This window comes from Rosa chinensis, chromosome 1 (genome assembly GCF_002994745.2).
Source record: "Rosa chinensis cultivar Old Blush chromosome 1, RchiOBHm-V2, whole genome shotgun sequence".
Taxonomy (NCBI): domain Eukaryota; kingdom Viridiplantae; phylum Streptophyta; class Magnoliopsida; order Rosales; family Rosaceae; genus Rosa; species Rosa chinensis.
Window position 1 is genome coordinate 28,300,360 of NC_037088.1, and position 12,416 is coordinate 28,312,775.

A 12,416-nucleotide genomic window follows, 5' to 3' on the forward strand; every position below is an offset into this window, starting at 1 on the left:
AAGACTCCAAAATGATGCTTTGCTCAATTATTGAATCGTCACTTTCTTTCACAGAGTTTGATGTATATTTGCGGGTTTATGTTGGAGCAGAATGTTTTCTCCAAGTTGAAGACTATATATTGTTCGTTGAGGTAAGAAGAGGTTTTTTCTCTCTCTCTCTCTCTCTCTCTCTCTTGTGTCATTGTTCGTAATTTGACATTGGTTGACAAAGTCAACTATAACTTGGAAAAAGAGGGAGGTCCAAATGTTAATTTTGGAGGTATGAATAGAAGCTCCCTAAATTTTATCTCATAACTAAAAAAAAAAAAAAAGGATTTTGTCCATTTACCCTAATTCCAGGGATTTTTTTTTCCCACTTACCCCATTAAGTTTTTTAATTCCCCCTTACTCATATGAAGACTCTAATAAGGTCTTCCCTAATACCCAATTATGTTTTTTTTTCTTGTTTTTTGTTTATTTTTGAGGCTATTTTACCTTTACCCCTTTATTACATAGAAAGAGAATTCATAGGAGACTTCGCTGGAGGCCGGATTCCGATCACCAGCTGCCGGATTTCGGCCATAGGTCACCAGCCTTCACCAACCGGACTTCTTTGAAAACCTCGTTGGAGGTCCCCAAAGAGGTTGTCGGAGATCTCATAGGTCGCTGGAAAAGTTTATTGCCCCCAAATAGACGTCTATTATCCCACAATAGACCTCTAATATTGCCCCCCAATAGATTTATGAAACCTCGTTGGAAGTCACCAAAGAGATTGTCGGAGATCTCATATTGGGCCAGAGAGGTTTATTATCCCCTGAATAAACCTGTATTGCCCCACAATAGACGTTTATTGCTCCCCAATAGACCTTTCGGTTGCCAGAATGGGAACTAATTTCCTAAAATTAGACAAATAAAACTTTGATTAAAGAAAAAAACGAGGAGATTACATCAATTCAAAACATTTATTGCCCCCCAATAATTTTTTATTTTTTTTCTTTACTTCTGGGCCTTTTGCCCCCATTTTACCAAAAAAAAAAAAAAAATTCAGATTTCATATAAGCATCATACCTACAAATAAAATCATATATCTACAAACAATTGCATCTAGTGCCGTAAACCATTGAAATTCATATTCTAAATGCTAAAAAACACGAAATTTCACCAAAATTTAAAACGATTCAGATCTTAATCAGATTGAGAACACATAATAGAATAGGTGCGAATAATTCAATGTGTTGGAGCAAAAAAGAAAGAAAGTAGTGGATCGTATCGGAGCGGAGAGAAAAGGGACATTCGGGATTGACGGACTGGCGTTGATCGGGAGGGGTGTGTTTGGTGACGGTGCTGTTCATGAAGACGATGAACTCCGTGACGCTGGACCTCTGTAAGTAGCCAAAGTGGGAGGTATCGAAGGCATTGGCCATTATGACCGAGTCGGATCATTCCGGTTTGCACTTGTTGACCAGCAAGGCCGTGATCTTCGTCGCGGCGAAGGTGGGTATACCGAATTGTGACTTAGAGACGACAATTCCGATCGTGTTCCAGCAATTTAGGACCTCGACACGTTCACGAAGAGCTTCGAGGAAGAGATTTCCGACGATGGAGGATGAGCTCCTATCCATGATCCTCGAGCTCAACGGCGACTGAGCCAGCACGACGTCGATCGGAGATGGAGGTGGACTCGGTTCATGGGGGGTAAGAGGGGCGAGAGAGAGAGAGAGAGAGAGAGAGAGAGAGAGAGAGAGAGAGAGAGAGAGAGAGAGAGAGAGAGAGAGAGAGAGAGAGAGAGAGAGAGAGAGAGAGAGAGAGAGAGAGTGTGTGTGTGTGTGGCATTGGCGTAAGTTCTAGATAATCCAAGTGTAAAAGCGACTTTTCGCTTTCAAATTGGGTGAATGAGAATACTAATAAGTTACAGGGGTGAGTGAGAGTGTTTTAATTAAAATTGGTGCATTGACTCAAGATCCCAAAAAAAAAAAAATTGTAAATTCAATCTCGATCATTTTTTTTTTTTTTGAGTAGAATGATGTCAACCCTTTATTAAAAATTGAAAGAATTACACAAAATTAGAATTTGCTGCTATAGCAGCTTGTAAAAAAGTAGGTGCAGAAAAGAAAAAAGTCTCTTGCTGTAGAGACTTGGCATGATCAGCGCAAGAAGGTGAGCAACCAAATTAGCACCCCTCCTCGTATGATCAATCCTGACGTTTGGAAACAAATCCATCATCTCGCCAATATCATCATATAATCTTCCCAACACAGAAGTATTCGAAGTAGTTTGAGCAGAAACTTGCCTTTGCACCAACAAAGAGTCTGTCTCCAAGAGCACCGGCATCATGTTGTGTTGTAAGACAAATTTCACCGCAGCATGGCATGCTAATGCTTCTACATGTTCAACAGATAGCAGGTTCCGAAGTGGAGTAGCTCCTCCTGCTAACATGGTACCAGAAAAGTCACGAATAACAAAACCTAGACCACCATTTCGTGTTGCAACATAGTAAGAGCCATCTATATTAACTTTGAGCATCCCAAGAGGAGAGGACAAACCCATTTATCCACTCTAGATCTCTGACCAGCACCCCCAACCTTTCCATTATGAAACCCAAATTCTACTAACCTCGAAGTAGCACGTAGAGCAACATCATAAGCATTAGAATATTTTTGTTCCCATACCCTGTTGTTTCTCTCTTCCCACACAATCCACAACAAGTACGTACATAAGCTCCTCAAAATCTTGTTTCTGTATGTGCTGCAATCAAGTTTGGTGTATTGTGTGACATTGAAGTAGAGTCTCCGCTTCATTTGTGTAGTCAATGTTCATTTACAAAGCATGTGCTGCAATCTAATACAAGGGTGAATGTGGTGGGGCCTCGGATGATCATTTTTCACTTATTTTGTCCTGTCTGGACCCGCTACTTTACTCACTAAACGCCAATTCAAAAACTACACGTGCCAAATTTAGCACTTAATGCCACTCTACAGTCTCTACATGTTTGCCGCAAAGCAAGATTAAGCACGTGTCTATCACAACGTAAGTTGCAAGAAATAATTTTTTTTTTTTTTAAATGGAGGATATTTTTGTACGGTCAATTAAAAAAACAGGAAAATGGCATTTCGGAGAATCTCCAAAAAAAGGCGCAACCAACGGTCTCTATGAACCAAGCCACTAAAATATCACAGGACTCACACCTCTCTCTCTCTCTCTCTCTCTCTCTCACGCGCGCACACACAGTCACAGAGAAAGAAAGATCTTCTTTTCTGTGATCAGAGATGAACTGTCTCCAGAATCTTCCAGGGTACTTTACTCTCAATCCCAGCTTGAATCAATTTCACATATTCTAAGTTTTCTTTATTGTTTTGATTAATTGCTTGCTTAATTTCATTTCAGGTCCTCTGTTTTGCCGCTGCGGGGTTTCGTATGCAATCCCAGGAAGCCGTCCTTCTCCTCCTCCTCCTCCTCCGCCACTACTAGTCTGGTACAATCTATATCGTTTTTCACTATACATTACATATATTATATCCATGACTGAAACTTTTAACGAAATTGTTTGCTCCATTAATGCAGGGAATGATGACTAGTAATACCGATCCACCAAGAAGCATGGCTGTCAAGGTAGATTAACAATTCATTGTTAGTTGTTGTTGTAATTTCTGTGTTTTTGGGTCAAATATTTCTTTTACCTGAAAATATGGATCTCATACCTATTTCTTCTCTTTGGATTTTTCTTTCTTTATAATTTTTCTTGTCCTTTGAAGATGGAAATGAAGTATTTGCATCCAAGAGGCTCATTCTATATCATAAATATATATATTCTCACACATAATCCAATTTCGCAACCGCATTATTTTTTGCACAAGAAAATGGAAATGGAATGTACATATTTGTGGCTCGAAGAGCTGTGTTCTATTTTGTATACATCTCTTTGCGTGTGTGTGTATCTATGTGTGTATGATTGGGAAGCAGTTGTAGTTTAGGGTTCTCTGACTAGGCTTGTTAGATGGCAGTTGAATTCTATCTGTCTTTACTAGTTTTTTCTCCTCTTGTGCTTCCTATGATTAATTCAATAAAAGCTACCCAGATAGATGCATGATCCACATATCTTTAAGCCTTTAAGTTAACTTGTGGTTATGGCATTTTACATAATATGGTGCATTATGAGTGGTCCTTCCTAACTACACATCAGTGGTCTGCAACTTATATGTACATTCTGTCATAATTAAAGGGTTGTGTTTCTCACTAAAGTTAAATTAAAAGGTATCTGCTGAAACTTTCATCAAGGTAATGGAAATCATTCCCTTGATGTAAATCTCTCAAGCATATGATGGCTCAATTTATTTAAAAGTTATTATGTTTGTATTTCTGTAGATTTTAGTGTTTTCTCTGTTGAGTAATTGAGCATGAGCAGAATGCCTTTCACATAATCAGTTTGTTTGAGTTGTCAAGGAATTTTGTTCTCTAAGCTGTTATCAACTACGCACCTGATGTTATTTCTATTTTCTTAAATGTATTTATCTGTAGGCAGTTTCTGGTTCCACTCCCAGTGCTGAGACAAGTGGTGCTGAAGTGAAGGAGGAAAAATCTGAGGTATATAGTAATGTCATGACAGAGGCCATGGGTGCTGGTAAGTTAAATCATTCTTGAGTTTCATAGTTGCCTCGCTCAGTATACTCTGAAACTTGATAGGATAGTGTAAGGTTCTAGTATTTTGGCAATCTGGGCATAAATGGTACAATATAGTTAAGTTTTAGTGTTATTATCTTTGTGGTGGGAATTTGAATTTTAGCTATAATTGCTTGCACTCTCCATGATTTTGTTCATATAGCATTTTAATTATCTCTTTGTTTTTGAGATTGCAGCTAACCATTTCATATATAACATTTTGATGCAGTCCTGACCTATAGGCATGAGCTGGGTATGAACTACAACTTCATACGTCCAGATCTGATTGTGGGGTCTTGCCTTCAGGTGATCCTTGTTTTATAACAGGTCATATGTACACATATTTTTTTTTATTTTTTATTTTTTATATCTGAAAGTTTTCTTGTCCTATATTTATTGTTTACTCATCACCAGACTCCAAAAGATGTTGACAAGCTTCGCAGCATTGGAGTGAAGACTATTTTCTGCTTGCAACAAAATTCAGATTTGGAGTATCCTGAGTAGTTTTTCCTAAAAGTTTCAATTGGGTATATGGTCCTTGCATGAAAAAAGAAGAAGAAGAAGTTTATTGGTGTGGTTCACTTCATTAGGCATGACGCAATATGTGTGAAGTGCTCATCATTTACAACCATTGTGATAATTATATATTAGTTTAGAGAAAATTCATACCATAAAATTATAAAATCCTTAACCAGTTCTTCCAGATATTTTGGGGTCGACATTGGTGCCATTATAGATTATGCCAAAGAATTTGATGACATTGAACACTTGCGTGCTGAAATAAGGTTAGTTATGCGAAATTGTAGGTGTTTTTTCTTTTGTTTGTTTTTATCGAATAAATTCCCGACATGCTAGCATGATACTTTGTTTCTTAATACTGAAAAGTAAAAGCAGTGATTAACTTCAAGTTTGATATCCCTGTGTGCATAAGGACACATGATACCTTCAGTTATTGTTGCTTCACTATAAACCCTACAGCAGGTTAATTTTTGATCCTTCAGGGACTTTGATTCATATGATCTACGTCTCCGGCTTCCTGCTGTTGTTAGTAAATTATATAAGGCCATAAACAGAAATGGAGGTGTCACTTATGTACATTGCACTGCTGGACTTGGAAGAGCTCCTGCTACTGCGGTATGCCCGTTACCATTATATTTGAAATCATTATTATTTTTCCAATTTTCAGTAAGCACCTTATGGGACTAACTTTACATCTATTACTCTTATAAATCTTGTGCACTAGTAAACTAGCTTTTTATTTTTTAATTAATTTTTTTTTAAATTATTCACACTTCATTAGCATTAATGTATTTGCATTACCTTGGTGCTACAAAATGGGTCCCTGCATTTTTTCTTTTCTTTTTTTGGTAGTAGACAGCAATTCATTAAGTAAATTACAGAATGTACAGAACAATGGACAAGAATTCAACTAAACTTAGGGAAGAGAGAGAAAAAAAAAAAAAACAACAGAGACAGAAATAAGCATACTGGCAGAAGTCTGAGAAGCTAAATAACAACTGCTCTCCACTTTTGTCATAGTAAAATAGGAACCATCTCTGAACTCTCGAAGAAACTAAATGCTGGATTCTCCAACTTCTTCCCCTTGTGCATTTTCAGAACTGGGTTTTTTTTTCCCCTTCTTTTTTTGTGTCTTTCCAACCAACAGAAGTATTTTATTATATGTATTTTTTTTCTTTCTTTTTTTGTGTCTTTCCAACCAAAAGAAGTATTTTATTATATCTACATATATCATAACTATAGTCTATATATATGATATGAATATTTGTGTGTGTGTGTATATACATATATGCATATAAATTATATTTATTCCATCGGGGTGATGGCAACTAGCCAGCAGGTGCTTTCATGTTGAAGTATGAATATTTCTCTGTAGCTTTACTGGGTTCTCATACTCATTACATTAAATTCTTACACCCATGAACTTCATATTGTGTATGCTGGTTATGTCTTTCTGTCATTGTTCTGATATCCTGTTATGATTTCAGTTGGCTTACATGTTCTGGGTACAAGGATACAAACTTGAAGATGCGGTCAAATTACTTCTGGTAGCTTTCTATCTCATTTATTTCTTTCATTATGCTCTGGGTACTTGACTAGTTGTAAAAGGTCCCTTGCCTTTCATATAGCTAAAGTGGTAGTTTAAAGTTATTTATTGCAAAAAAGAAACAAGTTAAATGCTGATTATAGATTCTGAAACTATGACAGGAGGACATTCTTGTCAGGTTTCAAAACTAATAATGAATTTTATGCAGTTATAAGACATTGCTTTTTATTTTTGGAAGAAAAAGTTCTGGAAAATCGATGCTGGTGATATGATGGCTAATTTGAGAAATGAGAAAGTGGGCCACTTCAACGCATAAATAATTATGGATCTCTAATACTGGAGAAGTATCTTACTCTAAATTTTATGCAGAGCAAACGTTCATGCTTCCCAAAACTGGAGGCTATAAAAACCGCAACTGCTGATATTGTGAGTCTCTTATTCCTTTTTTTATTTTATTATTTTCTATAAATCCATGCTTAGGAATAGGAAGTCTTTACTCATATCAGTCCGTCTATTTGTTATGAAAGGCTCCCCCAAATTTCAGAATCTCATACTTGTATATCACTTGATTAAAGTTTTCTCCAATTAGTATTTAGTCCATCTAAAAAGGTTTTGAGACAAAAATAGAAGTTTTGGGTGTGTTATGTTGAATTCAAGATCACCTTGCAGTGTGGTTTTTTAACTTGTTAATATTGCCTAATGACACCTCTGTCTCTGTTAGATGCTTACGTTGCATGCAAGTGGCATATAAATCTTTCAAGAAACTTGGTCATTTGTCATGCTCATCATGTCCCTAGTCTTTCAGTGAGAGAAGGAAAAATAAGAATATAGAATGTCACTACCTCTCTTACATTTCATTTTTCTTTGCAACAAATTCAACAATTTCATTAGACTGGTTTACTGATTTAAAAGGAACTTAGTTAACATAAACATTAAGTTTTATCAGATCCAATGCCTGCCGTCTTTTGTTTTATAAGGGGAAGTTATTACAAACTCATTTGTCGCATATCTTCTCATTTGAAGCTCACAGGCATGACAAAAAAGCCAGTCACGTTGACATGGGGCGGTAATAATTGCTCTACTGTGGAAATCTCTGGACTTGATATCGGATGGGGTCAGGTAATGATCTTTTTTATTGCAGTTGAAAAGTTGCTTGACTGTCTACCCTCAGTGTTTTAAGAGTGTATGTACCCTTACCTTCTATCTTCTATAACAACCATGACTTTGATTTCCTCAAGACATTCTTGTCCATGATGTGTCTGGGTTGGTTTGAGGAGGAACAAAGGACTCTTTCTCCATAACTTCTTGGTTGATCTTCTCATCTTTGATTGTAGTTGCCATTTCCTTGAAAGATATTCCTTGATCTTTAACAATTAATTAAGTAATGTAATTTCATGGTAGGACTTTTTCATCATAGTCCTTATATCTTGGTCAGTGATTATATCATTCTCAATAGTCAATTGATTTTTAGCGTATAATAATGAACGAAAGTTCGTATTGAATTAGTCTTTAAACACAACTGCACCTCCTTATGTTTTGAAAGGTAATTTAGGGGTGGTAATTTGGACTATTCGTAGTTGTAGATCTAAAGATGGAACAGACACCTTACAAGTTACAACATAGTTGTAGTTGATGGCACTCAGGCAAGGCTAAATTTGACTTTGAAGACTTGATAATCTCCTTTCACTTCCATAAAATCAATATTTGATGCAGTACTGCCACTCATAGTGTACATGATGTGTTGAATGTTGATAGTTACTAAAAGAATAGAACTCACTTATGATTCATTGCTGCTAGGTCGTGGAACTAGAAAAACTAATATTGCTGAGTAGTTGTTCTAAAATCATTTCTGTGGATCCCATTTGTGCAATATTTTCCTCTTAGTTTCTTAAGTCTAAACAGCATAGCCAAATTTAGGAAGCAATCAAGAATTAGAACTTGGGAAAGACAGTATTTTAAAATCACATTGGTTCATGACATTCGTCTATCGTCAATGCCGACACTCACTGGTGCTTTTGATACTCCCTTGCTGGCATTTTCCTTAGCAGCATATCTTCTGTTGATGGCTAGCAAGGATGCTTGGTTGTGTAGTGTGTGAATTTTGAATTCCATGATACCATTGGTTGTGTACAATGAGTCGCAGAGTAAGAATCTGTGAGTTTGAGACCAGTCAAACGTTGACGGGGCATTGGTGTGTCAGGCTCAAGTTTTTCCATCATAGTAAAAAATCAACTCATGGTGTGCTATGTCTTGAAGGTCCACAGACTTTTGTCACAATATATGAGTGAGTATTTTAGGGATCATGAATTTTACTATGTTTTGCCTGATGCTAATAGATCCCCCAGGTACTGCTGTTATATAAGGAAAAAGAACAGAACAAGCCGTTTGATGACAGCATGTGGGAAATATGCACAACATGGTCTGTGCGTGTGTTGCTTGTAATTGCTTTTACTGTGCAAAGCTATGGGTGTTCAGATTTTGGTGGCTGGAAATTGAGGTTGGACTTTAATAGGAAATTTTTGCAAAGGTAGACAAAAGAAGAATATGGTGTAAGAAGAGAATATTATATATATATATATATATATATATATATATATATATATATATATATAGGCCGGATCTAGAGCGGACGTCTGCACTGTCGCTAGAGTGTGTGTGTGTGTGTGAGTTTAGCCAATGATCCTAACATTCAAACAATTGGTACTAATGTATCGAGCTTGGACAGAGATATTAGAAAGAGCAAGAAAGGAGAGACAAAAAGTAGGATGGATTCTTTCTTGATTGAGAGCCTAGTCCCCCCCAACTACTTTGCTGGTTATCTTTCTAAATAGTTGAGTTTAGTGGAGAACTATAGCTGTATCCTTTGAAGTTTAATGCCTTTGATAAGTATCTTCTTGTCCTTTGAACAATGACTAGGAAGTTTTCATTTCATAGGACATGAATAAAGAGTACTTGTAGATAATGTAATTCATACTGTTGAAATTTTGGTAATACAAGATATATGTTTTTTCTTTTCTTTTTTAATGTCTGATTTTCTCTTGTGATGCCTTTACAGAGGATACCTTTAGAGTTTGATGACAAACAGGGTTCATGGATTCTTAAGAGGGAATTGCCGGTAAGCATTTGTCTGAATGCAAAAGTATGCTTATAGTTGGCCTTTTCAGGTCAAAACATAAGGCCAATATGTTTAATGGTACATAGATATTTAAATTGGATATATTGCATTCAAACAAGAATGGTGGCTTTTAAATGGATTACATTGCATTCAAACATAGAATGTTGCATCTTAGTGATCAGTTTGTTGGAATGAACGATCTTTACAGGAAGGACGATATGAATATAAGTACATCATTGATGGTGAATGGACACACAATAAAAATGAGCTTGTTGCCTCTGCAAACAAGGATGGTCATGTCAACAATTATGTTCAGGTAAGTTTTAGCTTTGACTGGTGTCCGGTCATGGCTTTGTTTGCAGTCTGTAGGAGCATATTGAGCTCTTTCCTTCAGATATTGTTTGCATGCACTACAGGAACTGTTGTTTTTGGTGTTTCTGCAGCAATTTGCTGTTAGTGTTGGCTATCTTTTTATCGTCCTCTGATTTGCTTTGGTTGTGCAGATTGAGGATGATCCTAACAGTGTTAATGCCATCATAAGGAAGAGATTGATGGGTGATGATCCTGATCTAACAACGCACGAAAGACTTAAAATCAGACAGTTTCTTGAAGCTTATTGCAGTGATGAATGAATTGTGGAAGGACAATAGAAAGATCTCTTCATGTAAAGTAGCATCAGTGCAATTTCCTATTATTACGTATTCGTCTCTTTGCTGAATCAATAGACGTAATTTTGTATCATTACATGTATCATCTTTGAAATAATTGTCCTATAGGCAATAAATCAATAAATATCAAGTCCCAGTTTGGATATTGAAAACTTTACATGACTGGTATTTGTTTAGGCATACACTGAAGCATTTGGATGGTGATATTCAAATGAGGCGTTCACTTTGGTAAACTTGCAAAAGCCATCAGGAAACCATCAAAAAGTAGGGAATGGATCAACATTATAATGAGTGCGTAAAGAAAAAAGAGAAGCCCCATGGTTAAAGTTAATTCTCCGACTGTAACGTTAATTGTGAAATTAATTTCTAGCTCTCTTGAAATATGAAAGTCCACTAGTATCAGTGGACTAGCGGATGAAATCCAAGCTTAGGAGATGAGATCATGACGAGATGATCGTTAGAGAATCTAAACTCAATGCTCATTTTGGTGTCATCGTTGAATGGATGGATGATCCATGAGTATGGATAGACTTGTTATTATTCTAGAGTGCGACTGTTATTCAGGCACGGAACTAGAGTGGGGCTGGCTTGTGCTGCAGCCCACCCCAGTTTTTTGGAAAAGAATTTCAAGTTAGACAAGAAATAATGAGATCAGAAATTTTCAGCATTGACCATTCCTTCTTCAAATGCTCACAACCCGAGATAAAAAAGTCCGAATGGAGTGATTCCTCTTAAACTAGAAAGTAGGTCACCCAATTTCCACTTAAGTGGAAATTGGTAGCTTGTCAAAGTTGATAAACTGTTCTGCAAACTGCTGCAGACCTATAGTCACTCCCTAAATTTTAAGCTCCATATTCCCGCTGGTTTAGGAACTATAGCCTTCCAAAGTCAAACTACAGTAATTTTTTCTATTCTGACTCTCCAATATTCCATAAGTTTTACGATTCCAAATAAAAATCCTTTTACAGGAAAACACTAGACATAGAGATGTACAATCCCACAAAATTTCAGAGCTTATGCTCTCCTGAGGTGAGAAATATAGGCCTCCAAAGTCGACTGGTATTTCTGACATAAAACTGCTTAGCATGAAATAAAAAAAACTTGGAGGAAGAATTTGGCAACCTAAGATTTAGACCCCCCCCTCAATTTAATTTTTTGGTTCTGTCCCTGCACTGGGAGCTGAGCTTTCAGGATGAAATGTAGGTCTCGGATTCGGAACACTGTCAGAAGAGCTTTCAGATTGAAATGTAGGTCTGACATTTGGCATACTGGAAACAGAGTTTTCAGGATGAAAATAGGGCCTGGGATTCTGCCATTTGGAAACAGGCTCTTGGCCAATCATATGAATGTTGCCATAGGCAGACTGCTGGAAATTGTTCTTAGGCAATGCAGTTTGAGCAGTTGTACCAGACTTTACATATTGTTTTGGATTCCCAATAAGCTCCCAGTCCAGTACAATAGTTTCCATATTCATCACAACAATAAGCCTGTACAAGAGTTCAAAGTCAAAACCCGCCACAAACTTACTTCAAATGCTCAAATGATTTTTTTTTATGGGGGATTTAACTTTAATATATTCTTTGCATACGACCTTGAATATTGTTGCTATTGTTGAGAACAATGAAGGCACTGCGATCGTTGAGAAAAATGAAGTTGCATACTTATGGCATCGTAGACTTGGGCACTTCAGTGAGAAAGGTATGGGTGTACTTCAGTCGAAGGGTAAACTACATGGTGTGGACTAAGTGAAGATTGGGCTTTGTGAAGACTGCATATTTGGGAAGCAAAAGGTTGTTAGTTTCTCAAAGGCCAAAAGATACAAAACTAGAGTTGGTTCATACTGAAGTGTGGGGACATGCACCGGAGCTTTCTTTAGGTGGCTCAAAGTACTATGTGACTTATATTGATGACCCCACAAGGAAAGTATGGATTT

The 12,416-nt window shown here is 36.8% G+C and overlaps 1 protein-coding gene across 2 annotated transcripts; it reads left to right on the forward strand.

Moving 5' to 3' along the window:
• Positions 1-3,116: 3,116 nt before the first annotated feature.
• LOC112192635 (phosphoglucan phosphatase DSP4, amyloplastic) lies at positions 3,117-10,640 on the forward strand. 2 transcript variants are annotated; one of them, XM_024332447.2, is made up of 14 exons: positions 3,117-3,271; positions 3,364-3,451; positions 3,541-3,588; positions 4,495-4,597; positions 4,865-4,941; positions 5,050-5,126; positions 5,340-5,420; positions 5,637-5,769; positions 6,642-6,701; positions 7,070-7,126; positions 7,724-7,819; positions 9,756-9,815; positions 10,024-10,131; positions 10,319-10,640. In XM_024332447.2, exons 1-14 carry the CDS (start codon positions 3,246-3,248, stop codon positions 10,445-10,447), a joined length of 1,143 nt encoding a protein of 380 aa, XP_024188215.1. In that variant the 5' UTR covers positions 3,117-3,245; the 3' UTR covers positions 10,448-10,640. The 2 variants fall into 2 exon arrangements, with proteins under 2 accessions (XP_024188215.1, XP_024188246.1); XM_024332478.2 differs by lacking the exons at positions 3,117-3,271; positions 3,364-3,451; positions 3,541-3,588 and having other exon boundaries at positions 4,574-4,597; positions 4,833-4,941.
• The last annotated feature ends 1,776 nt before the right edge of the window (positions 10,641-12,416 follow it).

Bases quoted from the DNA above. Each gene is read 5' to 3' on its own strand.
- LOC112192635 (XM_024332447.2), top strand. From the start codon at position 3,246: ATGAACTGTCTCCAGAATCTTCCAGG. The intron at 4,598-4,864 runs GTAAGTTAAATC...ATTTTGATGCAG, and splicing joins GACAGAGGCCATGGGTGCTG to TCCTGACCTATAGGCATGAG. The intron at 7,820-9,755 runs GTAATGATCTTT...ATGCCTTTACAG, and splicing joins TTGATATCGGATGGGGTCAG to AGGATACCTTTAGAGTTTGA.